At 37.9% G+C, this 27948-nt stretch overlaps 2 protein-coding genes and 1 long non-coding RNA gene across 3 annotated transcripts in view; 2 read left to right on the top strand and 1 right to left on the bottom strand.

Annotated features, from left to right (window-relative positions):
- The first annotated feature begins 549 nt into the window (after window positions 1-549).
- On the top strand, window positions 550-14145 carry LOC135221427 (galactose-3-O-sulfotransferase 2-like). Its single transcript, XM_064259197.1, has 8 exons — window positions 550-1024; window positions 2795-2902; window positions 3705-3945; window positions 5511-5675; window positions 7562-7663; window positions 8969-9188; window positions 9811-10012; window positions 13904-14145. Exons 1-8 carry the CDS (start codon window positions 792-794, stop codon window positions 14055-14057), a joined length of 1425 nt encoding a protein of 474 aa, XP_064115267.1. The 5' UTR covers window positions 550-791; the 3' UTR covers window positions 14058-14145.
- Window positions 14146-14621: 476 nt separating this feature from the next.
- Window positions 14622-27948, bottom strand: part of LOC135220578 (GATA zinc finger domain-containing protein 11-like) — a 42554-nt gene continuing 29227 nt past the window's right edge. The window contains exons 2-7 of the mRNA XM_064257826.1: window positions 24833-24996; window positions 23747-24470; window positions 23297-23539; window positions 22842-22920; window positions 21940-22303; window positions 14622-19363 (exon numbers count right to left, since the gene is read on the bottom strand). Coding sequence (XP_064113896.1) covers window positions 19238-19363; window positions 21940-22303; window positions 22842-22920; window positions 23297-23539; window positions 23747-24470; window positions 24833-24961 — 1665 coding nt within the window. The 5' untranslated portion in view covers window positions 24962-24996 and the 3' untranslated portion in view covers window positions 14622-19237. The remainder of the gene's footprint in view (window positions 19364-21939; window positions 22304-22841; window positions 22921-23296; window positions 23540-23746; window positions 24471-24832; window positions 24997-27948) is intronic.
- Window positions 20621-27948, top strand: part of LOC135220579 (uncharacterized) — a 47217-nt gene continuing 39889 nt past the window's right edge. Inside the window, exons 1-2 of the long non-coding RNA XR_010315729.1 lie at window positions 20621-20756; window positions 26597-26714. This is a non-coding gene — a long non-coding RNA (uncharacterized LOC135220579). The remainder of the gene's footprint in view (window positions 20757-26596; window positions 26715-27948) is intronic.

Below are 27948 nucleotides of genomic sequence, written 5' to 3'. Positions count from 1 at the left end.
GGAGTTGGAAGGACCTGCCAAAATAAACTCTGAAGGTTATAGTAGCACGAGACATTACCGGAAGCAGTATAAAGATTTATTGGCTTGCAGCTACAATAATGAAAATTAAGAACTTGCCGACAGAGATGGGTCTAATATATAGCCTGACGTGCTAACCTTATCAGCGAGTAATATAACGTCATTGCCGATATTTTGGATACCTATAGGCGTTGCCATGCAACCTTAAATGGCCTTACCAAAATAAATGCTAATTTTAACGAATTTTAAATAATTAACTTTTAGTTAATTTATTTGAAAAAATAAATTACTGTGAGATAGTTTCTGTAACATTTGTACGCATATCTAAGCGTGATTTTTCCCCTGAAAATGAATTTATTTTCATTGCCATATGGTCGGTGAATGGCTCCTCTACCACAGCACCGGGCCAAATAATCCAAATTTCATACATTCGCCGATTCAAATGATTCCAAATTACACAGATGTGGAGAGAATAATTAGGACATATGAGTGTAACCTTCCCTTATCGTGACGACCACAGTGCGAGTTTAAGCGTCTCACCGTCGCCTCCACTTTGCTCGAATTATGTTGATCTGAAAAAGCCTTGCGTGTCATTCATCTTTGAAAACAGTTTTAAAACTCAAAGTAGATTACGAAAAGTAATGATGGAGAGAGTTGATCCAAACAAATTTTATTTGTAGCCATCAAATGCAATCTCTTAGCTCAGAGCTCTGCGATCCTGTAGGACACTGTGACACTTGAACTCTTCACATTTCTATGTAAAGGAATGCAGAATGGGAATTTGCATCACTGAAGTTATTGTGGACTTAGGAAAAACGTACCGAAACGCGAGGAAGCGCCGCGGCATGGTGATAATTTTCATTTTAGCACTGGGTTCGTTCTTCTTATGGATGGAAACCGAATATCTCATGAAAGAAAGCGATTCTGCCCAGGACCCGTTCTTTCACTTGCGTGGGAGGAAAGTTGATGGCACCATTTCACATCACTTCGTTTCGAAGGCATTCAGGTATGCAGTTGCTAGACCATTTTCCTTGTTATCAAGAATTTAACGAATCAGTAAGTTCTGTAAGACAAACTGAATGTATGAATAACTCTATATTGCTCATTATCTTTGAATATTCCGTAGTTCCTGATACTTCTATTTAAGAAATTACTCTCAACAACAATGGGTCCCAGTGAAGGGTGGATGGAGGGAGGAGAAGGTGGAGGTGAGTGATGTATGAGGCGATTTGGAACTTGGCTCCTCGGTCCTTCTTATAATCAGAATCATTGTATTAATCACCACCCTTCAGTTAAAACTGACAATGAATTTACCATGTGTATATTTCTGATAAAAATACGTCCCAGAAAATGATAAGGAATTCCGGGTTTTCTAGGCCTAGTTTTGCAACAGATCTCGAAATAGCTACCAATCACTATTGAAGTTGTCTCACATTTTCGTTCTCTGGTAGAACAGTGGAAATTAATTATGAGCAATACAAGAGAATGTGATGCATGCGTTAGACTAACTTTTGTTTACTTTGATTTAAAACCTGTTCGACTATGCTCCTAAATATGATTTTGCTTCGCTTAATCTTTAATGTGTTCTTTAAATGAAATTGTAAATCATTATATCTGCTTCTCTCATCTTTAATAAATAGTAACGTATGCAACTCGTTTCATATTCCAGGAATACCATTCATAATATTAGACCTGTTAACCCTACCTGAAACTTTTATTGGAGATGATAACAAAAATGCTGCAGATTTACACACACACACACACACACACACACAAAACGGGAGATTCCTAAATCCAAGGCAGAATGTCAGTATTTTAATAACATTCATTCAATAATTCACAGTATATTGCATTTTATCTATCTACTAAGGACATAAATGCACAATTTCATGAATAAATGCACCAAAATCAAAGAAAAATACAAATACATATTTATGTCCATACGAGAAAATGGCTGTTTATAGCCTGTTGTACATATTATTGCATGTATTTTATGGGTAGAATATTATAGAGTGATTTAATTTTTTAACATTAGAGTATAAGCATATGTTGCTGACTTATAGCTTTCACAAGTAATTCACTGTTTGGTTTATACTCATAGCAAACCTTATGGGCGAACTCATTCGTTTTACAGGGAATAAGTGATTCTAGTGTCCCTTCAATATTAAGACTGGCTCTCTGAGAGGTGAAGTTCTTATTGACTACACTGGACACCCTTTCTTCATCAGCTACTGTGATATAAGATCAGAACTAGCTTGGTAACCTTACTGAGGAAATAACTATATTGACTGAAAAATAAGAATTAGTAACAATTACGAACTTAAACAAATAAAGTGAGGAAGATTTTTTCTAAATGCGGGAAGGTTGGTAGGTCTGTAATATGTGTAATATCTTATTAATGCTATAAAAAGCTGTTTGTGGCCATATATGCTTACTGTGTTCATTAAAGCCCAACTTTGTTTCTTTCATCTCAGTCGGAATGAGGAGGTAATGTAAGAGATAGTACTAAAGCAAAGAAATATCACACGTTGCCCATTTTGATTTTACGAAGTAATGTCATTTGTGATAATGTTGGTATCGGTAGGCACATCGTAAAGAGAGAGAGAGAGCCAGTCCAAGCCCTTATTATGTGCATTCGATTAACACTTTATTACAGATAATTTTCGTTCTTCATATTCATCAATAAAGAGCAGCCATTTGATCCTTTGTCTCACTCAACACAGGCCATAAATGGGATCATTAATCTCATGGTTAAAGTATATCTTTTCATTAACAGCAAAATCCAGACGGACTCCGCCAGCCTGAAATGTCAGCCGCTATTTAATATTATGTACCTGAAAACTCACAAGTGTGCGTCTTCGACGATGCAGAACATCCTCTTCAGGTGAGACCGAATCACTGGATCATTGGGTCGTGGCGTCACTAGATAACAAACAAATAAATCAATATAAGTCAAGCTCAGTCGAGTAGATCATTAGATCATGGAATGGGGAGAAGGAAAACGGAAAGAGAGAATAAAGGGGGGAAACAGGACATGGATTGTAACCTAAGCTCAACTGAATTAATTAGTTCGTTCATTTCCAATGAGGTTAGTATTATCATGGTTTAGTCTGGCTGCTCTTTGGCGGCTTTATGTGATTTTCGACGTAAACAGTTTAATTTAAAAAGTGTATGTTAGTTTCTAGTGAGATTGTTTACACAGGATATATTTGCCATTACATAAGATATCACTTTAAATAAACCAAACTGGATTACTGGAAAAGAGAACACCCTTACTGATTCATACGCAATTCATATAAGAGTGAATAAACATTTCATGTGGGCAGCATTTTTTCTCTTTAGAGTTCTTGGGCTGAGGTCCTTCCTGTTTTATCGGTGCTTGATAACACAGTTTCAGAAGGAGTGGCCCAGTAGGCCTATATCCCCAGACTATTTAGACCCCCAAAATATTATTTCAGTTATAGATTCAATGCTTAAATTTTTTACACTTTTAATAGCTCTGAGATCCCCTTTCTTCATAGAATTTAAAAGTAACACTCAATGCTTTCTTAAAACGTAGGAAATTAGTGCCTAGAGCACTTGCCTTCTTAGACTTATGAAATTTAGTCAGATGACCGACACCTAGCTTTTTGTCCCAGACAGCATAGCTGCTTGATTACCCTACGATTTTTTTTTCTTTTTTTTAGGTATGCCTGCACTCACAACCAGAGACACGAAACTATAACCTGTGGCCAGTTCTCCGACGCAGAGTTGACTGGAAAGGTCAAAGCGGATCATGAAATGGCTTTGGGAAAATCAAGTGACGAGCAAGTTAATGGTTCACATCTTGCCAGCCGTTGGAGAGAAGAAGACCCGATTTTTGTCGCTGTTCCATATGAGGGCGTCTATGCTGGCAGTCCAGCCCGATTCAGGGCAGAAATTTTGCAAGTGAGTGTTAGAAGACGATATTATAGCAATACAGCGTAGTGAACAACCTTAATGAGTTACGGTAGTTGGCATGAAACTTCTGTCTTTTTCGTGTATTCGTCTAGAATAAGATTTTTGGACCAGATAACCTTTTTCGAAATAGTAGATCTTTTAGTACTACATTGCTAAACAAACAGAACATTCAGCTTTTTGGAAATTAATTTCCTTAGAAAGTTGGGTAATAAACGTAGGAAGCAACTTGAAGAACACCAAGTTCCATTTTCAGATTACATAATCTAAATTTCTGTTAAATTTTAAAGATTCCACTTATATAGTATTAAACATTGGCAAACGAACGAAACTACCGTTTAGATTGATTTTTTGGAACTAATTTCTTAATGCTTATCTCACCGATAACAGAAAACCACTTTACCGTAATACGGAAATATTCGCAACTCAAAAAAGAATTCAAATAAGGAACCTCCTTAATTCATATGAACGAGTAAAATACTTGCGCTCTTTCTTAAGCTAAAGAAAAAAAAAATTATTGATTATGAGTAAGATCAGCATTCAGTCTTGTGAACAATTCCTTTCCAATTTGACTATTCTTTTTTTTTCTAACCTGTAGATGAAGATGGAGAAATTTTCAATAGCTAAGGTGGGAAAAAGTATCGAATGCTGCCATGCATTGCTATGAAATAAATCTTGGATAATGCAAAACACAGAGTCACACTTAACTATAGTGATTTCTGATGATTACTTTCCACACGAGTGCAGTCAGCTGAAAGTGTTGAAATAAAAAAAAATCAACTAATTGGCGTCTGAATATCTATATTGATAAAATCCAAGTGGATTTTTTTTGTTTGTCCTCCCCGAGTGGCAGCAGGGGAGACATGACACAGCCATCCACCCCCTGCAAACCAGTTTATCCCCCCTGGGTGGGGCGGTGTAGGTAGGGAACGGGAGGTAGGGGACACATCCACCCTCCTTCTACAAACCTTTTTGTCCGCCCCAGGTAGATATGGGGTAGGGAGGATAAGGGAGGTGGTAACGCCGGGCACCAGCGTACGCCAACAATCGTATAATATAGAAGCCTACATAACATTATCGGCAAATGATGATTTGTTTCCACTTTGACTATGGGTAATCATTAAAGAATCACAAAAAGTATGTTTTTTTCTAATTAGCCTAGTCTGCGTATCCTGAGGGTGGGGGGCGAGCGTGGGTGGGCTAAGACTTTCTGAAACTATGAGTGATACTATCCACTACAGATGGGTGTTGCGTTTACCATTATATGTAGCTGTGGCAATAAATGGCAAAAAGATTCGGTATCCTTTTGAAAATTAGCCAGTGGATAAAAAGTAACTCCGGAATAAATGCAAAAAAAGCTACCACATTAGTCATAACTGTAATTGCTTCGTTTCATGTAGCTTAGAGCCATTCTCATACCAGATCTGTCATCAAGAGGACTCCTTTTACTCTTTGACGTTACCGAATATCACATGAATTGTTAGTATTTAAAGAAGGGATCAGCTATGTATTTGAGAGAGAGAGGCCGCTAATCTGTATTTCAATGACTTTTCAAGTATCCGAAATGGCTACTGCCTCCGTCTGGTATGGTGAACATGTTTGGTTTGCACACGAGGATGGACGCTTACGAACTACAGAAGATCCTTCACAGGGACTCACTCTGGTTCACCGTTTTGAGACATCCTATCCAACTGTACACGTCTTTGTTCACTTATTTCAAGGTGAGTTACGGCTTACGAGGGAAATAGCTCTCGATCAGTGATCCTTCTGACTCAGTTGGGAAAAATGTAAGGGAGGAAATTTATCGAGAAATTAGGAGAACTTTCTGACCGGGGGATGAGGTGAGAATTTGTTATAGTTTCAGTTAAAATGACACAAAATTAGCTAATACCTAATAGTATGACGTCACACTAAAACAATCGAGCGTTACAAGGCGTTCAGGTCTTCTGAAACGTCTACTGCATGTTCTTAAATCTCGTTATTTTACCTCGCTGAAACTTGGCTTTAAACAGCTAGAAATAGGCTGACTGATTAAATATCTAAAGGGTGCTTAGAAACTAAGAAATACCAGAAAGCTTGCCAGAGGAGAACAGGGCAGGAGAGTAGAAATTAATGATTGGATACCAGATAATTAACAAGCCTCCCCAATTTGGCATTAAGAAAAACCCACAAAGTAGATTTACATAAGCGACGTTTTTAAGCTTTGAAACAGAACGTCTCCCGTCCCCTTGTGGGATATAGTGAATAAAAGGTTAAAACGCAATAGAAAAAATAATATTGGTTAACTGTATGCATTCATTGAGCACCATGTTTGCGTTTCACCTTTTTAAATTAAGTTTTTGGTGCATATGAAGACTACAATATCCTTTTGATCTCAACAGAAAATAATTTCGTTGGCCTATTTTCAGTCCTTTTCCAGTGGTCTTTCAAAGTTCTCGCTTTCTCCTTTTATTGACTCCACCGGTTTTATGGGCCTCACTGTGACCCCTCACTTCTCTCACCTTGCTCGTGAAGTTCTAGAAAATGGTTAGGGGCGCCCATGGTCTAGGTAATATTACCTAGACCGTGGCGGCGCCTGCATGTCAATGGAGCGTAAAGCCAACAGCGTAATGAGCCCGACTTCCCGTGATCAGGAACAGCTCGAGCCAGAATGAAATTTTTGGAAGAATCAGCGAGGACATTATTTTTGCAGCATATAGTCCTCAACTAATCCTCTGCTTTTGAAAAGGCTTTGGACAGATGAATGTGTGCCCAGTAAAAAGTAGATCGTCCTCTTTGATCTATTTTTTCTCATGGGGTATGAATGGGGTTTAGAGGTAGGGTTTGCGGGTGGGGTGATTTGTGTGTGTGTGTGTGTTTTGGGTGGGGAGTGTGGAAGGGTTTTGCAGCTGTTTTAGACTACTATTTGTCGGTTCGCCAGTCGCCGTCTTAGATTCAAATGGTCCCGAAAGCTGCTATACCGACAAGTGTGATCATTTGCTCACCCTTTCATGTTTGAAACGGTAATTTGTATGTGAATGGAAATATCAGAAGTTGATGCATAGCATTCATTTTGAGCAGACTTCGTTTCAAATAGAAAGTATGTGTCTACTGACAGTAACTGTATCATGTCTGCCCTTTACCATCTCTGGAATTTGGTGTTTATGTTTATCACATATGTTTTAGCTGGTGGATGAAAACACTTAGGGAACCTTTCGTAGGCATTAAGGGCTCGGTCACCCCAAAACACAAAAATGTTAATAAAAAAAGTACTTTACTTAACAATCTAATATTCCCAGGGTATAATTATATTAACATTACCAACTTTATGTTAGCATAAGAAGAAATATGTATGTCCGTCGAAAGTCTCAGAGCTCTGCCACACTTTTGACACTGTCTACATTCCGGTACTTCCTGCTGATTTTTCTGCATAAATGATTACAACTCCTCTGCCTTGACAACCAATTATTGATTGATCCGTTCACTGAAGGCAACGTCATAACAGTTATTTGTGCAATTTTTATAATATGCGTAACCAAAAGGAAGATTTGAGCAAGTCAATAACATTACAAATGAACAAACATCCATTAATTGAATTTCTGGCGATTGCTTTTGTTACAATTCACAGATAAACGGAGTAGTTGGAGGTTCCCTAAACCATTTTCTGAAGAGGCCTCTGAGTGAGATGAGAACAGCAAAACGACTCAACGGGAATTTCGGGGCTAATCAGGTGAGTTGGGAAGGCTCCTTCTTGACGTTGTTATAACCTCAGAGGTTGTCGTATTTGAAGTCCGCGAATAAAAGTAAGCACGAAAGTTGAAAATAAGTTCAGAAAAACTAATGAACCAGTTACCTGTAAAATCCTCAGGAATTGTGCAAGAATGCGATCCACAATGAATGCCTTAATTGTTTACATTAGCAAACAGTAAAAAATCTTATAATCAGAAAACTTAGGATAGGATGGGGAAACATTTACATTGGTTCTGAAGTTGAAGCAGTTCTTTTAGGAACTTTTAAACAGAAGAATTAGTCACAGAAGAACGCTGGATTGTTGGTGAGGCCACTGTGCTAACTGAATATGCAAGAGAGATGGTCAAATTAGTAAGAGCATGAAAGAAAACTTACTGAAGCTGATGCCAGCTTAATATTTTCGGGTACTAAGTAGGCTTCGATGAGAAATCAAGGAAGGTAGCAAGTGCCATGAGGGGTGTTCAGTGGAGGGAATTTGACAGAAAGTGACGTAAGTGCGAGTTACAGAAATGACCCAGCGGACAGAACACCTAGGGCAAGAGGACACGCCCCAACATTGGTCAATTGCTTTATAGAAACTTAATACGTTACACTAAAAGTTGCCACTGGTGGCTTCAGCATTAATTTTAGAAAATAGAAAACTATGAAAGTTAAACACAATTAAAAAAATTAATTGCATCTAACTTTCTTAAGTCACTTAGTGCTCACTCTCTCACTATTTCTATTTTACTGGTAGATAGAACTTTTCCTTACCAAGCACATAGGTCGTGTGATGAAACAGATCTATTGAAACTGGAGGTTACAATGGGCTATCGGATCGAGTCGAAGCCATCATTCTCTTACGTCAGTTTTCTACTGGGGAAGATTGGAATTATATTATGACCGCCTATCGCATCTACGACTGCGCCATTTCTTTTAGCCTTTAACTATATATTTGGGTCTTTCCTAGATAGTGACTCCCGAGAGTTTTAACCATGGATGTATCCACCTTTGCGGAGTGTTTAGTACCACCCTGTTGGGGATTACAGTAAAAACATGAACAAAAGACTAAATATCATAAAGATAATGACCCCCAAGAAATATTAGTCCCAGATAACGACCTCCGGATACCCTTGGAGACCACTGTCTAGGAAAAATCCATTTATTATTCCACAAGACATTTGAGCTGTACACTACTATATAGGAAGCTTACAGACTGTAATACCGTTTGCCTAAAGTTGACTTTGAAGTAATTTAGTATTATAAAACTTCTTACCTTCTATTTCTTTTTTAATTGTTATTGCAGATGACTTTTGATCTGGGATACGATCCTGACGTGTTCTATGATGATGATAAAATTGACGACATGATCAGAGATGTAGAAGATACTTTCGACTTAGTCCTGATCGCGGAGAGACTAGACGAGTCCCTGATCCTTTTAGGCCACGCCCTTTGCTGGTCTCTAGATGACTTGGTCTCCCTTAGCAAGAATGTCAGGTCGACGAGGCAATCTCTGACTTCGGAAGGTGAATTTATGGAACTTATCCACTCGTTCATTCATGATTTTTAACACAAGCGATACTTATATTTGAAAAGGAGACCCTCCCGTAAACGTGTTTCATTAGAAATTATGGCTGCATCAGCAGTTGGAACTTTAATAAGGATTCTCTGTTTTCCTAGTCATTCCTTTTTTGTACGAAAGATCACTTAATAATTGTCGTATATTCATTTAATGGAAGGGAGGGTCTAAACACATCCGGGAACGTTTCCATTTTGCTAAAATAAATGTGTAGTTACGTTTACAAGCAGCAAATATTAAAATTAGGCCGAGAACGTTTCGGTGTAGTTCAACGCACAATGGTCCGAACGAAAGTCAGAGATATTCTGAATTAAAGAGTAGTGTTTTGGTCGTGTATATAATGATTTGATGGACCCTGAAATGATATATCCGGTAAGGTCCTGCCGATATTTGGAAAAGTAAACTCCTTTTCTTATTGAGCAATAAAAGAAAATGACTCGTGTCGTCACGATGAGGATTGAATATCTACAAAGTTGAATGTGCGAAGCAAAGCGAAAGCCAACAGTTTCAAACATTCACACGTTCAACGCGGAGGTTGTTTTTGAGACTTTTCTTTTCATTGCTTTCAGAGCAGACTAAATTAGAGGAGCTAAACTACTCAGACATGAGACTGTACCGCCACTTTTCCAGCCAGTTCGAGGAGCTGACGCAGCGCTACGGAAAGAAGAAGCTGGAGGAAGAGGTGGCGGCTCTCAGGGCTGAGCGGCAAAGGGTCGAGAGTTACTGCGTCGAGAGTAAGGTGGCAGGACACCACAAAAGCGCTTCCATCAAGTGAGTCTTTGATGACGATCTATAATAATGAAATCGGAGTGGATCTTGTTTGTCTCATTTCAAAGATTGCTGGTTTCACTCGTTTATCTGCTCTCATAAGTAATCCTTTTGTTTCAGTGTTGAGCTCTCCACAGTTTTCTTTCTTCCTAAGCAAATATTCACTCTTAATGTAATGGGCGTTATGGCTGTCCGTCTGTCCATCCGTCTGTCATTCAATCACGGCCAAAACGGCTGGTCCGATGGGCATGAAACTTGGCAGGGGACCCCTAAAATGGTTTATAATGGGGTTTAACCCTCCCTCACCCCCACCCTCCCGAAGGGGGTGGGGGTGAGAAGGGAATCCCTGAAACGTAGACCTAGTTACTTTACGAATTTCCCATACATAATTTCTGTACACATATGTCTTATCATTTGGAAAAGAATACTCTAGGGTAAACATCAATGACATCAAAGAGGGTGGAGTTTGAGAAGGGGGTTGACAGAGAGAGAGAGAAAATGAGAGGGAGAGGAAGTGAGAGAGAGTAGACAAGGTGTTAGGGAGAAGAAAGAGGAAAAAAGACAGGGAGGGTTAGAACGAGAGACAGAGAGAGAGAAGAGCGGGTGTTTGGGAGAAGAGAGAGAGAGAGTTGATATTAGTGAGAAGAAAGAGGGAAAGATACAGTGATGGTTGGAGAGAGTAAGAGAAAGGAGCGAGTGGGAGAGGAAGAGAGAGAGAGTAGAGGGGGTGTTAGGTAGGAGAAAGATGGGAAAAGTGAGAGAGAGAGAAAGAGAGAGTTGGTAATAGTGAGAAGAAAGAGGGAAAGAGACAGAGATTGTTGGAGAAAGAAAGAGAGAGTGAGAGAAAGGAGCGAGAGGGAGAGGAAGAGAGAGAGAGTAAAGTAGAGGGGATGCTAGGTAGGAGAGAGATGGAAAACGTGAGAAAGAGAGAGTGAGAGCAAGTTTATCAGTTGTCATTCAGAGTTATCCCAAGCAGCGCTGGGTCGGTCAGCTAGTATTCACAATTGCGTTGGAGTATATTTACATCTGTGCACGTGTTTCTTCGCAAGAATGTTTCCAAGAAATTGCCTTGATGTAATCGTTATTCCTCACACCGATGGACTGTGGCTCAGTATCCTTGACCCCGTAGGGGGTTAGTACCATCAGTGCATCTCATTCGGTGCACTGTAGGCATTACTTAAGGTTCTTTGCAGCGTGCCTTCGGTCCCTAGTTGCAACCACTTTCGTTCCTTTTACTGTACCTCCTTTTGTATTATCTTCCTTCCATCTTACTTTCCACCCTCCTGTAACAATTGATTCATAGTTCAATTGCGAGGTTTTCCTCCTGTTACACCTTTCAAACCTTTTACTGTTAATTTACTTTTCAGCGGTGAAAGACTTAATAGGTCCCAGTGCTTGGCCTTTGGCCTAAATTCTATATTCAGTTCAGTTCAGCTCAACTCAGTCTCCTTGAGGATCTCGTTCAACTGGAACACCAAGAGTTCAAGCAAAGCTGCAATGTATTACTTGCCTAATGTAACTCTTTTTATTTATAATTTACTAACATTTTCATCTACTGATTGACTCATTTCTGAATTGATTTTTTCTTTTCTCATAACTGATCTGTGTGTGTCTGTATTTAGGAAATTCTTCCAAAATGAACATCAGAGTCTTTCGAAGCTTGAATTTCAAGTCAGTGGCCTCCGAAGGCTGTTCCATAGGAATAGGTTCATCCTCTGAATAACAGTAGTAAATGAATCTAGATATGTATCTATACATAGGTATACTAAAAGATGAATCTGTACAGATTCCCGAAAGCTCTCTGTACGGATTTATCTTTAAATATGTGTGCATATACATAACTGTGGATTTGCTTCCACATTTCATGAGTATTTTCTAATAATAATAACAGTAATAATATAAATAATAATAATAATAATAATAATAATAATAATAATAATAATAATAATAATAATAATAATAATAATAATAATAATAATAATAATAATAATAGCAGGCAAGGTCGTGTACAATCGGTGGGCGGGTCGGTGAGCAGGGATTCTAATTGGTCGTTGGCTGGTAACAATTCTATCCCTGAGGCGTTGAGATCTTCTTTGGTCTGGCCGGGGTTATTAGCGTGGGTTGGGTGTTGGTTGGGGTACCCACCTTCTGGGTGGTAGGTGCTGCAAGCCGTCCAGGTGACATGTCGTCCGTTCGTTCTCTCCCGCTTTCTCTCTCTGCTTCTTCTTTTCTTTCTCTCTCTCTCTTACTCTCTCTCTCTTACTCTCTCTCTTTCTCTCTCCGCAAGTTCCCCTCTCTTTCTCTCTTTCTCGTTCGCTCCTTCTCACTCTCTTTCTCTCTCCGCTTGTTCCTCTCTTTCTCTATCTTTTTCTTTTCTCTTTTCTCTCTCTCTCTCTCTCTCTCTCTCTCTCTCTCTCTCTCTGTCTCTTCCTCCCTCAATCTCTCCTCTCTCTCTCGTGGCGGTATATGGAGTCGGTTGGTTTCTTGTGCTATTTCTTCTTATGATGGTAGGAAGAAATTCTGTTTCTTTTACCGTGTTGATAGTCGGTTTTTTCTCTAATATGTGTAATGCTTCAAGATAACGTAGGCGTTTCCGGTCCGGTGCAAGGTCAATAATTTCTGTTTGTTATAAGTTCAGCTCTTTCTGGTCTTCTGTTATGCTTTTCCGTGTAGTGAATGAAAATGGCCGCTTCTTGAAGGTGGCAGGAGAGACGCTTGGGGAGTCTGGTGGTGGTCATCCCGATGTAAGTGTGGTGACATCCATCCACTGGGCATGTGAATTCGTATTTGACACTCCTTCTCTTCAAAGACGTTTCATGGGGCGCCGGGATGTTTTTAAGAAGCAGCTAGCTGGTTTTCATATTTTTATAGTATACTATGAGGCTAATTTTATCACCTTCTGCAGTGGGGGAGACATTTTCACTGATTATTTTCCTTATAGCCTTTTCGTCTTCCAAATATTTGTGATGCATATGATTTTTATAATAATAATAATAATAATAATAATAATAATAATAATAATAATAATAATAATAATAATAATAATAATAATAATAATATGCTGGAAGAAGACCATCATTGATACAGGTTTTATTGAAAATAATGGTTATTTCAGCCGCGTTTATTTTGTATAGAAGTTACTCTATTCTTCTTATTCTTGGCTTTTCTCCTGTACTCAAATTGGCTATTAAAACGCCAAATGGGGGATTCATGGAAAAAACGTGGTATTTGTCAAATTGTATATTTTATAAAAAATGCAGTACAAATCGGATCTTAATCCTAATAGAAAAAAGAAACTAAATGACTCTTGCTCTTGAATGAGTCACTAATATCTTATATCTATTAGGCTTAAGATCCAATTTGTACTGTATTTCGTGTATTATATTCAATTTGACAAATACCACGTTCTTTGACATGAATCCCCCATTTGGCGTTTTAATAGCCAATTTGAGTATAGAAGAAACGTCAGTCATTAGAAGAATAGAGAAACTTCTATACAAAATAAACGCGGCTGAAATAGCCATTATTTCCAATGAAATAATAATAACAATAATGACTACAGTAATTAAAACATATACGACTTTTGTTAAGAGGGCAACTTCTTTAAAGGTCCTCGTTGTACGAGTGGATTTCGTACTCGGCTATCAGTCCGGTGGTCCGAAGTTCGATTCTCGGCTCGGCCAACGCGGAACCAGAGGAATTTATTTCAGGTGATATAAATTCATTTCTCGATAAAATGTGGTACGGATCCCACAATAAGGTGTAGGTCCCGTTGCAAGGTAACCAGTTGGTTTTTAGCCAGGTAAAAATATCTAATCCTTCTGGCCAGCCCTAGGAGAACTGTTAATCAGCTCAGTGGTCTGGTTAAACTAAGATATATTTTTAACTTTACAGAGAATATTCAGCTGACGTCTTTGGCTTCAAGCTGTCTCATCCGGAAGACCCCTTATGCAGAGCCTTAGCTTGGAATAGCAAACACTACATCTCCTATTTCAGGGATCTCATGAAGAAGAGATTCGGCCAGCGACAGGCTGGCCCTTCCTTATGATGTCGGCCAGAGAAACCAGGGAATATTTAATTTCATAATGCAGCCCCCCATCCCAAGAGCAGAGCCAATGAATACTTATTTTCATACTCCAGGCACCTTTTTTTTTTTTTTTTTTTTTTTTGTTACGCTGCTCTCTTGGTCTGAACATTAAAAGGTGCAATTATTACTTTTCTATTGTTATTTCTTTTTGTCTAATTCTTTAAAGTGAATGTTAAAACTGAGCGTCTAATTTTATCAGAAGTGCTCGCATATATACGTACACACACATACACACACACACACACACACACATATATATATATTATATATATATATATATATATATATATATATATATATATATAGATATAATTATATATATATATATATATATATATATCACACACACACACATACGAGAATGTGTATGCATTATACATATACTATATACACTAATATACTATATATATATATATATATATATATATATATATATATATATATATATATGTATGTTTGTATACATATAAAAGGCTAGCACCCGGAGGTGTCACAAAAGACAGTAGGTATCAATAAAAGTCCACGACAACTTTGGTTTGTGTTTAATCAACCAAACATGTACATATTCTACGGCATTTATTAATGCATGACTGTACACATAGCTGGAGATAAGGGTTAGGCCATTTAACAACAGAACATTCATTGTGCATTGTTTAATAGGAGTATTCAGGGCGGCTGAACTTCCACTGGGTTATCTCAGAGATTTGCAGCTTCCCCGCCAACGCTACAGAAGCCTGCCATGTTTTCTATGAGCAAGATTTTGTTTTTGGGTTCTTACGGAAGCAACGCTGGCAGCCGTCTGCCTAGTCTTGTTGTCAGAAGAAGAATGAGCTGCTATATATTTGAGATTTTCACAGATATACCTACTGGGTCCTAAAAGGAAGTTCACGAAGCCATCCGAGAACAGTAGACTGGCTCTTGAGTGCTTAGGAAAAATCTTAGAAAGAAATCTATTTGTGGTTGCGCAGCAGAAATATGAATTTGGTTTTTAGAACACTTCTGTGGGTTTCTATTGATGTCAACACTGAAATTTCATGTAAGAAGGAATACTGAAGCGAGAGTTGTATTTGGTTTTTAATAAAAGTGAAAAATGGGTCGCTGGGAAGAGAAGATAACCGGTGTTGATCATGGCATCGTCAATAGGATTAACGGGGACACCTGTTTAATTATGATGAATATCATACTTTACACTGTTTGTTCATGTTTTATGGGATCGCATTGGATCACACTTGATTTAATGTTCGGTTTAATTTCTGGAACGCACGCAATTATTTCTAGATCCTTGTTTATTTTGCATAGCGTTTTAGCTACTACCAAAGATCACTCGTTCTCCATACGTCAGCAATATTCCCTTGGATTAAGTTCAGCCGCCCTTTTCATGATTTGTGCAAAAAACACCCAGAATCTCGTAAAGTTATAAGTCTTTCCCTTGTCGTGAGTATTCGCAAAAAATAATTAGAGAAACTACACTTACCACACGATTTTTTTCTTCATAGTACCTGACTCATACGAAACTGAATTTGATTTAAATATGTATATATCACATCAATCGGAAGTCAGAGTAAGAAACTACACGAACTTTCACACATCTAAAATTCCTCTTTGGTAAGTAGCCGTGAACTTAATAAATTCACTCAAATACGCGATGGAAGATTGGTTCCTATACGTAACGAGATGCAACCCAAGAGAGGCTGGTTTGGCTCTGAACGTGACTCCAAGTCACCATCAAGGAAATGAATCACTTTCAAAGTGTGTTGAGAAGAATGCATTAGACGCTATGATGCTTTATTTCTCATGTCTTACTTAAAAAGCGGATTTCTGATTCAGTAATGGAAGCAAGTTGCAATAAAGAAATTCTTCGATTTATTTACCACATTAAACTTGAAGAAGACTGAAAATTCTGTCGAAGAAATAAGTGGTGGCTTCCGAAAAGACCTCAGAGTAATGACGTCATCAGGAATGCAACATGGCGACTGACGAGCTCATCTCTTCCACGTACCAGCCCACATCGAGTTGTTCATCCTCAAATCAGTGACAATCGAAAACAACCTAAACTGATTCGGGGACAGCTAACATAACAACAATTGCTAGCATTATTATCGTAAATGCCCCCTTCTAATAACGATGATACAAAAACAATAGAAAAAGCCAAACAAAAAAATTAAGCTTTTGATACTACAATCAATTGTTTGCTTTACCATTCAAAGCTTTTTTTTTGGCTTCTAGAAAGGTATCTTTTAACTATAACCATTAAATTTATATCCATTTAGCTCATGTACATTTTATAATTATCATTATTATCATTATAGAATGTCTATCACATAAAAAGATTCACTTGAAGCAACTTTTATTCGATTTCCATTAGGAAAAAGACTTCAAAACAAAGAAATGAAATAGTCCTACGCTATTATATTCTGCTTCTAAGTTTACTTGGAAATCAAAACAAAGAGGAGTTATTATGCGAATATACATATATATATACCGTTTCCATATCATCTCTTAAAAAACAAAATTCAAAAGAAGGATTTTATTGTTAGTTAACTTCCTCTACTAACGCTAGTGGGGAAAACGACCTTTGAATTTGGCTTTCGACCATCAAACAGTGTTGAGGTTAGAAGAGTATTATTGTTATTATTATTATTATTATTACTTTTACACCTACTGACGAAGTCTACTGCTTTGTGCTAAAACTGAGAGGGGTCATTCTCTCGACCAGTTCCGAGTTTCAGTTCACTCGGACTGTTTTTATCTTTTAGTCTTCTTGAAATATGATGATGAGGGATAGGAATGAATAGTTAACCATTTGATGCAACCATTATCAGTCAATGTCCAAGCTTGTCAACATTCAAAGATAACAAAAATAAGAAAAATAAGCTTGCAAATACGCCACCATTTTATTAAATACTGTTCCAAATCTGGATCATTTCGGAATCAGTAATAAGCATTACACCATCAAAATCGCTATAACGTGCAATATTCTGCACTATAAATATGAAAACATCTATACACAGGGCAGGTCTGGACACAGACACTTTCTGCGCCACAATTTTGGCCCGATTCAGAGTCTTCTTTGCCAGCAAGGGGATTTTTATTTTCTTTTTTAAAATTAAGCACGGAGGCCTTTTCTTGTTATTCTTTAAATAAGTTTTGTTATCGATAGTCATCAGTATTCTATTGGCAATGCCAACGCTACCTTCCTAGTTCTTTAGGGTGGCAATTATGCTTGAATTTACACTACGTGATAGAATAAGATAAGATTCAGCATTGTTTTAATTCGACCGAGGGCTTACAAAACACGATTCTATAAGGATATTTTGGTTTACTGATATTAACCGAGACTAAAATCCGTCACTGGACAGACCACGTGATTCCAAAATTCCTGCATTTTCTCTGATACACCAATTTATGACACGTCAAATTTCAAAGCCCGTCCGTCACTCCTAAAGAGGAAACCAATAATGACGATAAAGAGATTGTTTTCGCGCAGCAGTGTCTGTATCCCCGAGATCTGCAAAATACAGGATGGAATCATTTAACACATTGCCCCTTCCTCCACCGCTTGATGATAAAAAGGTTTGAATGATGAAAGAGCAATAGTGAAAATCATGAAGTAGTCACACCCTCTTGCTCGTGTCCTTCGTTTGTTTCTTTTTTCTTTTGAATCACACCAAGCGCTTTTAGCCGACTTTCATTTGTTATGGCAAGAGGAGGAGGAGGATTCGATTCCGTAATCTCTATAAAAATTTACGAAGATGAAGCATAGAAATGAACCGATCCTGACTACTTTGGCTAAAAGGTAAGATTTCATTTTACTCTGAACCCCAGATTTAGAATGAGAGCGTCTGTAAAATCTGAATATTAATGACAAAACATCTTGACGCTCGCCCTGAACAGCGTTTAGCAGTTACTTGATTCCCTCGTCTCCTGTTTGATTTTCTGTGTTCTAAAATGTACAAAGACTAGCGTTTCATTTCTAAAACAGAGTTAGATTTAGGGGTTCGCAGAATCGATCTAACCTCTATGGGATATCAGAGGGAAATATAATTTCTTCATGTCTATGATAAAAAAAAAATAACAGAAGAAGAGCAGGCGGCTAAAATACTGCAAATTTAGTATTGAGTTAAGAGGTTTATACATTAAAGCCATCCAAGTTATAAAGGCCGCCTCGTACTGAAGGAGAACTGATACCAAAACCAGAAAGCTGAGCTCTAAAGAATAGATATAAACTATATAAAAGGGCGTTTAAGGGAGCCAACGTTTTGACAGCATTTTGAGAATTGTTGTACATAATTATTTAGCTCAAATCTCACTAAATTACAACAGGAATTTACGGTCTGCAGTAAATTGCAGATGAGGAAAATTAAAAGCTGTCGTTGTCTCATTCAGTAACTGAAGGATTTTTGTTCCTATCTTTCAGTTTTTATTATGGAAATTTAGCAATCTGACATATACATTTCTTTTATAGCTGATAGACCCGGGCCCTTGGAATTTCGATGATAACTTCAGTTTTGTTACTTGATATAGTTTTGGAATTTGGATGTACTACTAAAGAATGTTTGGCGACTATGCTTAAATAGTACTGAAAGAAAGCTATTAACTGCAGATTTATATAGATACGAATTAGTATCGAGAGCAAAAATTTTAAATCTTATGTCATTGATTTTATATATATATATATATATATATCTATATATATATATATAGATATATATATATATTATATATATATTCCATTACATTACTTTGAGGAAAGTAAGTTTTTTGGTATTATGTCTTCTGACTTTTGTGACTCGGTATTTTTTACCAGGAACATTTTTTTCTTGTACCTTCAACTCATTCAGTTTTTCATTCTTTCAACACGAATACATTACTTTTCCTCTAGTGAATAATTTTAAAAGATATTCTAAAAGAGACGAATTTATGTGGATAGCACATCAGTTTTATATTCGCTTGGCTTTCCAGTTCCAATATTGAATCCCTAACATTTCTGTCTCTCAACCCCATTCAGTTTTTTCCCCCTTTATTGATTAATTCACCTCATGTCTCTTACTTCAGCCTTTCTCCGTCCTCTGTCTCCTCTGAATGGTTCTCTCCCTGGTTGCTTTTCCATGGGCGTATCCTTTGAAAAGAAAGACGCTCCCTTACACATTTTCGATTCGAATTTTGATGACGTCATCAGCCTGAGCCAGGAGCTTCTTCTTTTCCGAACAGCTGAAGTCTTCTTCCTCGAACTCCTCTTCGTCCTCTTCCATCTCGAGCTCTGGAGGCTGAAAAGGGAGAGCGAATGATCAGGAGGGACAATAGGAGAACTATGAATGCGGATAGAACATTGGAAAAAGGTTTGAAGGAAGGTCACGCCACCACAAGCTAAGACTATCTGCAAAATATCTCTGACAAAATACTGTAGTTGTACTTCAGGAATCAGGATCTAAAAATTATGCTTTTGTTCTCTCTCTCTGTTCAGTCAGTCAGGTGACAGGTAAGAAAAATATGCATTCTGTATGACCTTAATATGTAGGTACAAATAGTTTGCAAAGTTGTTGAAACGATTCGAGTTCACTCAAAACTATGTCCAAGTAGAAAATGGCCATTTCCAGATTAACAGAAGCAACCATCAGCCTAAATCTTGCAGCCACTCACACGGGTAGGATGGAGATGAAACAGATGACGAAGGTAATGAGGATGAAGAAAAGTTTAAGCCTAATAACTAGAGTTCAGCAAGTCTCTCATTTTCACATCTTCCAGTTTCATTTCCAATTTCTAGCTTCAGAAGTATCAGCTTTATGGAAGTTTTTTTTTTTTTTTTTTTTTTTTTTCCTGTGCGGCTAAGTTATTTATGTATTTGCAAAGATTTTGTAATACTGTGATTTTGAGACGTCTTTTTCTTTGCTGTTATCTTAACCCGTTCCGTATAAGAGGACAATCAACTGTTACTATATACATTGTAATAGTACTTCTAGTAAGCTTGGTGAAATAAAAGTTCCAATGGATTTAAAAATCCTTTGGCAACCTTGTTAACTAAGCATGACACCACAGAAACCTTTAATTTGCAGATTTAATGTTGTTATTTTATTTTCAGCTTTTTTTTCTTACAGGGACCATATTCCATCTGAATGGTTTTTTTTAACATAAATTTTACACCAGAATTTTATTAATTCACCAAAGTGCTCGGTAATTTCCAGCCATGCTTCACCTATGTACAGGGTGTCCATAAAGTCTCAGTACCATTACAAGTATTTATTGCCCAGAATGGTACTGGGACTTTATGGACATCCTGCATTACTACTCGCATTTTGAGAATACTGAATTGTTTATAAATTATTTTAGCTTCAAATACATGCCAGCTGGATGTGCAATGACCTGGCAATGGCTTGCCTGGGAAAGATTTATATATATAAAAACATAAATAACGCCCAAAAAATAGAAATAATAATAAAAAAGGACTGGGATTATAGAGTCGACAGTTTTACAAAATTAATGCTCTCTATATGCTAACGTAGAAACTGTAGTAGTTTAGTGCGACGCCACCGCGGCGTTGCTGTACAAAACATCGCGGACCTTTATAGTGTATACTTGGATATTGTGTACTGTTATTTTCTCGTTCATTGTAACTGCAGAAATTAACAAAATTATTCAAGAGACAGTAATAACATTTCACAGGTAAGCACCGTTTACTGAGTTTTATTTACCCATAATTTTGTGCTGCCTAGTTAGAAAAATGTCTTGTCAGCCAGGTATGCTCTTAACAATCTTATCTTATATTTTCAGTACTTGCGGTACACAAGTGCATTGTGGATTTGAATTTTGATGTCTGAGCCCCATGCACGCAACGCAGTATGAAGTACAAAAGATCTTGCTCGTTATTGAAAATACCTGGTAGCCTAGTGAATATGTTGGGTAATGGTTGTGTCAACAATTCTTGTCTTTGCAACTCATTACTGGAATGCATAAGGATACCCGTTGTAATCTGGCAGTCATTAAGAATCTTTGCAGTAGGTAGGCCTGTAGAATACCATATACTACGTATTTAGCATTTCAGTTTTAGCAATATAAAGGGAGCGTTAGATTAAAATATATTTTTATCAAACGTGGTTTCTCAACGAAATTCTGTAACACCCGACTGGCAAGTGTCACGGAACGACGTCAACAAACCGTAGAAAACAATTACCTTACGATTCAGAGTATAAAAATTGTTAGTATCTATATATATTATATATGATATATATAATCCTGTGAACTTACGCTTTCACCAAACGATATGTCTCAGGGATTGGTAATAGCAAGAAAATGAAGTTTGGTAGCATAGGCTACACGTAAGCCTGAATTCAAACTATTCATTTGGTAAGATGTGATATCATTTGCAATTTGTTCTAGGTGCAAATTAATTTCAAATATATATAAAAGTAATGTCAATGTGGTAAAAGTTATAAAATCATCATGCCAAGAAAAAATAGCGTTTAAGAATGGCGACAACCAAGAACAACAATCTTGGCAAAGCCAACGTTATGTGTAGGCCTATTGATTCGGTAGGTATTTTTTTTTTTTTTTTTTTTACTGTTTTGGTCTTTGAAGAACTACTCCCGAAACACCGGGTAAACGAAATGCAGTCTGTTAAACGAATATGATAACGCCTTCACAGTTTTGTTAATGATGCCATGACTGAATGGAGGCATTTGAAGGAAAACAAACACCTGTCCATCCAGGTTCTCTAAAATGCTTTAAGAATCAGGGCAAATAAGTTCGCCTTTCGTTGACTTCAATGGCACTGCTGACAACATTCGATATAACGCGCTTTGTTAATCGCTATACATCCCACTTAAATCGGAATGATATCGATTCTTACCTTAGTCTTGACAACCTTGATGTCATCAGGAGGAGCTGTGAGAGTGAAGCACAGCCACAGAATAACAAGAGCAGAAGTAAAGATGGTCACAGCAATGAACCACCTGGGCAAGCCCGACTTCCTTGAAATGCATTCAAGGAGATCAAGTTGCTGTTGTTGCTGCTGCAGAGTCTGTTGCAGCTGGCTCTGCTGGTTCTGTTGTTGCTGTTGTTGTTGCTGCTGCTGTGTCTGTTGCTGTTGTTGTTGGTGTTGCTGAGATGACTGCTGTTGTTGCTGGGCATGATGGCTAGAATGCTCTTCATGATGCCTTGTTGAAGCAACTAGTGATAACCCAACGTTGGTTTCTGATACAGAAATCTCTTTCCTGCAAAAATAAGATTATTTATTGTTTAATTTGTGTTAAGTTTTAGAGTTTTGTAACCTCAGCCAAGAAAAGATACTCATTTCCCTGAGTGCAAACAAAAATATTATATAAAAAAACAAGTCAATGGGCATAAGTATTTTAGTACGCCTTGTTTTTATTTTAGGCACATACGGTGCAGCAACAGTACATGCGAGTTTTTTTCTAATATATATATATATAATATATATATATATATATATATATATATACTATACATATAAAATCGGAACAAGAGTAAATTTTGGAATGGCGCTTGCTAAACACAAAATTACCATTTAATTTTTTTGCAGCAATCAAGAGAATAAATAGTTCATTAAATCTTTCTTCCAATTTTATTTGCATAAGTATATATAAGCCTCGTTAGGGGCCTGATTCAAGGCGTATTCAACAACTCGTTAAATGTTAAAACGTAGCTAAAGCACAGCGTGCCAAAACATGTTGAAGGCTATGGAAAATGTTTAGACTAATGTACAGACAGTCTGGCCAAGAAATGACTTACGGCTGAGAAACCATAATTGGACCCAAGAGTTTGTTGTAGATGATGGGTGTAGTTCTTGTTCTCGATTCGCTTCCATAAACTGGGAAAGGAGTTTTGTGTCATAAGTGATGTCAAATAGTAAGAAAAATTATTGCAAATATTTCATTTGATAAAAAAAAAAGTACCGTTATTGAAAACTAATGCTTCGTGGTTTCCATTGTCAAGTATTCAGTCCAAATTTTTTTATCTAGATCATTATCAGTGTATTTTTTATTTAGGATTATAAACTATTTGGAGAATATAGCAGAAAAAAAAGGGTTTATATTTCATTGTTCTTCGACAGAAAAATATTTCAAATTCTAGAATGGACAATGAATATTTAGAAATATTGCTCCTCAGGGAAGAAAAAATGTTGCGTAAGAGCTAACATTAGACATTGTTATTTTGTATGTGAATCTGACTCAAAAATTCATTACCTTGAATCTTTTCTTGGCCATCTTGCTGAGAACCTGACGTCCAAGTCCAGGTGACTCGAACCAGTCGGCCGACATGCCCAGCCAGGCTGAATATGACGTGCTGGAGAATAGCCAGGGGGGTGCTGGAAGAAGGCTGTGGCGGAGAGGCGTGAGAAGGCTGCAGGGAAGCCGTCGTTGCCTGCAGGTGGCAGCCCACCACGCAGGCCTCCTGTTCTGCCGCCACGTTGTAAGCAGTCCCGCATGCTGACGTAGAAATAAAGTTAGAATTTAAGGACGGAATAATATGGTAGCTATATTCATTTGCCATTGCTAACATAAATAATCGGAATTGAATATTTTCTTATTGCTATATAAAAATAGTAACACAGCTTTTGTTGTTCAAATAAAATATTACCGAAAAGTATGTGTGGCCGCGCAGTGCCATTTCACTAAAACATGAAGGCAACCTACCATGCCTGCAAGAATGTTTTGCTTGCTCTAGGCGGTCTTTACCACTGACAATGGTGATTTCTTGATGAGGAGGAGGCTTGGGGTGCTCTTTTTCATTGCCAGAACTCCCCTTTTTGGCCTCGTGATTTTTTAAGATAACCATCGTGGATTTTTTGTTCTCCCTCCCTCTGGCAACTTTCTTCCATTCTACTTTGCTCTCCTGGCTCTCACTGTCGAGCAGTTGCTCATCCCTCTTATCTTCCTTGATGATAATGGTCCTGGTTTCTACAACCTTGGTCTCATCTGCGTCGATGTTGTTGGTCTCCTCAGTGTGCTCCTCAGGTTTCACGGGCTTAGGGTTGGAGGATTCGGGCGGCGAAATCGGGGTGTGGGTTGTCGTGACCTGGTGGGCTGCTTGAGCCGGATGGTCCTGGACTGGGTGGTCCGCTGGCTGAGTGGTTGTCTGGCGGGATTTCTGGTGGATCGCGTTGAACTTCAACGGCGAATCGTCGTGGCTTAAAACGGGCTTGTCTGGGACGAGCTGCTTATTTTCCACCTCCTTGTCTATTTTCGCCACCTGGGTCTTCTCTACCTTGACCACTAGATCGTGGGGGGACGTTCTGATTGGAGGACTCGGAGGAAGAAGGATGTTTCCCAGGTGCAAGACGGGGGATCTCTGGGGTGTGGATATCAGTGCAACTGTGAAGAGGTCGCATCCTCTCTCGCAGACGCTGACCAGTGCCGACTGGAGGAAGACAAACAAGAAAGGAAGGTCTTTGTAAGAGTCCGCTGCTTCGTGATATCTGTATTTTAGTAAGCTGAATAACAGAGACTCTCAAAAATATTTCAAATGGGACTTCGAGAATGAATGAACGAATGTTCTCGAATCTGTGAAAACCTAATAGCAGCAAATATGTTGGTAAGATTGTTGCAGTTTTGATCACAATCAGCTAACAGGAAATCATGTAAAGTAATAATGTGGTTTTCGACCGAAAAAGAATAAGGGAATTTTGTTACAGATCACGAATAAGTAACTTTGCTGAAAAAAATGAAACAGGCAAAAACCTTTCACAAATAAACGGACAGGCAATGACACACAATTCTAACCTGTGCTAAATCATTTTTGGTGAAGTTGTTATCGCACTGTAGTTTACAGGGCTGCCAGTGGGGAGTTCCTGCCCCAGCTGATGACATGACCCCCACGAGGCATACTGCCCACGTCCACCGACCCCACATATTTAGTTTCCCACAAGGGTCTCTTCTTGTCACACCTGAACACAAAAGAGAAAAACATAAGTAAGTCGTTCCTGTTGATGAATGATGAAAGATTTCGATATATATATATATATATTATATATATATATATATATAGATATAATATATATATATATATATATATTAAGTGGGCTAATGTATATGTTATATTATATATATATGTATATGTATATGTATATTGTGGGCAGGCTTATAAAAATTTAATACAATCGTATGGTTGGGTAAAAATGCAAAGGTAGGCAACTATGTAAGCATGAAAAGAAGCTTCAGTGTTTATTTATTTAAAGAAAACAGAATTTATAAACTGTATAACTGGGTTCTTTACGTCAAGAAGATGAAAATATTCTAATATACAGGTATAGGATTAATAAGTTTTGAAAAATAACCGTAATTTTTACATTTTTATGTTGAGTTAAGTATATCATAGTTTTACCAGACCACTGAGCTGATTAACAGCTCTCCTAGGGCTGGCCCGAAGGATTATATATATTTTTACGTGACTAGGAACCAATTGGTTATCTAGCAATGGGACCTACAGCTTATTGTGGGATCCGAACCACATTGTATCGAGAAATGAATTTCTATCACCAGAAATAAATTCCTCTGGTTCCGCGTTGGACGAGCCGAGAATCGAACTTTGGACCATCAGAATGGTAGTCGAGCGCGAAATGCACTCGGCCAACATGGAACTTTTTTATGTTGAGTAAAGTATAATATACTTTTCAGTTGGACCCTTCGATTAGCAGTGTACATTATTCTAACAACTGAAGGCAAAGCCATCGAAAATGGATTGTAGTATAATGTTAAAAGTGCTTGACAATGCAAAAGTGACTTTTTGTTGCATATTCTTTGCAAAGGATAAGGAAAAAATTCAACGTGAAATTTTTGTGACATGAAGACGCGAAGAAGTGACCTTTAAATTGACCAAAAGGGTATTTATGACAGCTCTTGCGATGGCCACCACTGGCAACTCTGATAAATCAAATGACCTGTCAGTACAAAAACAGGAAGGACGATAACTCGGCTGCTACTTTTTCTATGACGAGAATGTCCAAGCACTTCCCCCGTAAAGGGTTAATGCCGTCAGTGCACCTCGTTCGGTGCAATGCAGGCATTACTTAAGGTTCTTTGCAACATCCCTTCGGCACCTAGCTGCAACTACTTTCATTCCTTTTACTGTACCTCCGTTCATATTCTTTTTCTTTCATCTCACTTTCCACCCTCCCCTAAAAGTTGTTTCATAGTGCAACTGCGAAGTTTTCCTCCTGTAACACCTTTCAAACCTTTTACTGTCAATTTCCGTTTCAGCTCTGAAAGGCCTTAGGTTCCCCAGTGCTTGGCATAATGCCAAAATCTATGTATAAACCAAGCACTTGTTATCATGTATATGTATTTGAAGTACATTTTGTGAACAAAACCGGAAAAAGCCACAGAATTATAAAAATATTCACACCAATACAGTCTGATCAAGAAATGCCACGGCCCAGAAACTATAATTGGAGTCAAGAGATTGTTACTTAGAGAGGTAAAAAGCCACAGAATAGCAAAAGACACTCTAGAGGCACGGCAGATACTAACACCAAACTTTCATTTCAGGTGTTTGAAAGGTGACAACTCGTATGTTCGACTGGTTCGCAAATTTGGCCGTCTCCTGTTCAGTGTCGCTATTCGTAGCCACTTGGTCGTTTAGGTGCAGAAGCCTCTGCCTACTCAGGTCTGTTTTCTGTCTGCTGTTTTTTGAAAAAGTATATTTTAATATTATTTTCTTTGTGCTTGCCGAATTCTTATAGTAAAACATTCCAACGTGTTTAACCTTCCTTGTTTTTGCTTGTTTTGTGTATGTGTCGCGATTTAAATTTTGTTGATTCCTATTCCAAAATTATGTGTATTAGTCCTTTTACCTTGTATCTTGTACCGGGTGTAAAATAAGGTCATGAACGTTATCAATTTAATCATTGTAGTTGTTAAACCGAGTCTGATTGATTTGATTGTAGGTGTTTTCTAGAATATTTATTTGTGTTTTCTGAATCAATTTTGATGGTTTTATCGCAGAAAATGCTTTTGGCAAACTGAACTAAATCTTTACCCTGCAACTCGGTTGAAGGGAAAAGATATTTTTGACACTTTCAAACGCTCAAGGGCTAGAGGTGATTTTTATCAAATGGTTTTTGTAAATGGATTCCGGAAATCAGTCTGAAGTGAGGTTCCTTATGGCAGGCTTGGATAATCTACCTTTTCTTAGTTATGCTCATACACTACGTAGGTACAGACGAATACAGCTGAATAGGTCTGTCTATTTTTCAGCTAAGTCATTGTAATTGTGACAGCTTCAGATTTCTTTCGAAATTTTCAACCGTCTCTTATCTATGACATCTTTTGTAATCTCTAGTAACTTCAGCGGCAGTGACCCTAGTAGTTGTGACGCCAGACAATTTACGATCACTGTCAATCAATCAGTCGCTTAATTCTAGTGTTCTAATTGTCCGGAAAGCCCTCTCTTTTCCTCTGATGTATTGGATCTAACTTTAGCAGAGGTTATTGTTTGCGTGCTAAGTGCTTTTGCTGAGTAACTTTGCGATGTTTGTATCAGTAATCAATACACTTGAGTTGTTGCAGCTGAAAAAAAAAAACAAATTGTGGCGAACGGATATTGGGAAGTTTAAGAAAGCGGTTGTTGCTTAGCTATAAATACGGCAACATTAGGTCAGGTCGTTAGAATGTACTATAGTAGATTCACATCAACCGTGCATTTGACGTCTAGGCCAGTCCCTTACGAAGCTCCTGATTGACTGTTGGTAAGCCAATCACAGGGCTGGAAACTCTCAGTCTCTCGAGATTGTATCATCAACAGCCAATCAGGAGCGTCGGAAGGGACTTGCCTAGACGTCAAATACACGGTTGATGTGAATCTACTATAGCTTGACATATAAGAAGATCATATTGAAAAT

Source organism: Macrobrachium nipponense, chromosome 2, assembly GCF_015104395.2.
Source record: "Macrobrachium nipponense isolate FS-2020 chromosome 2, ASM1510439v2, whole genome shotgun sequence".
In the NCBI taxonomy this organism is placed as follows: Eukaryota; Metazoa; Arthropoda; class Malacostraca; order Decapoda; family Palaemonidae; genus Macrobrachium; species Macrobrachium nipponense.
Note: the sequence above shows the minus strand (reverse complement) of the source record. Positions and strands in the feature narration are given on the sequence as shown.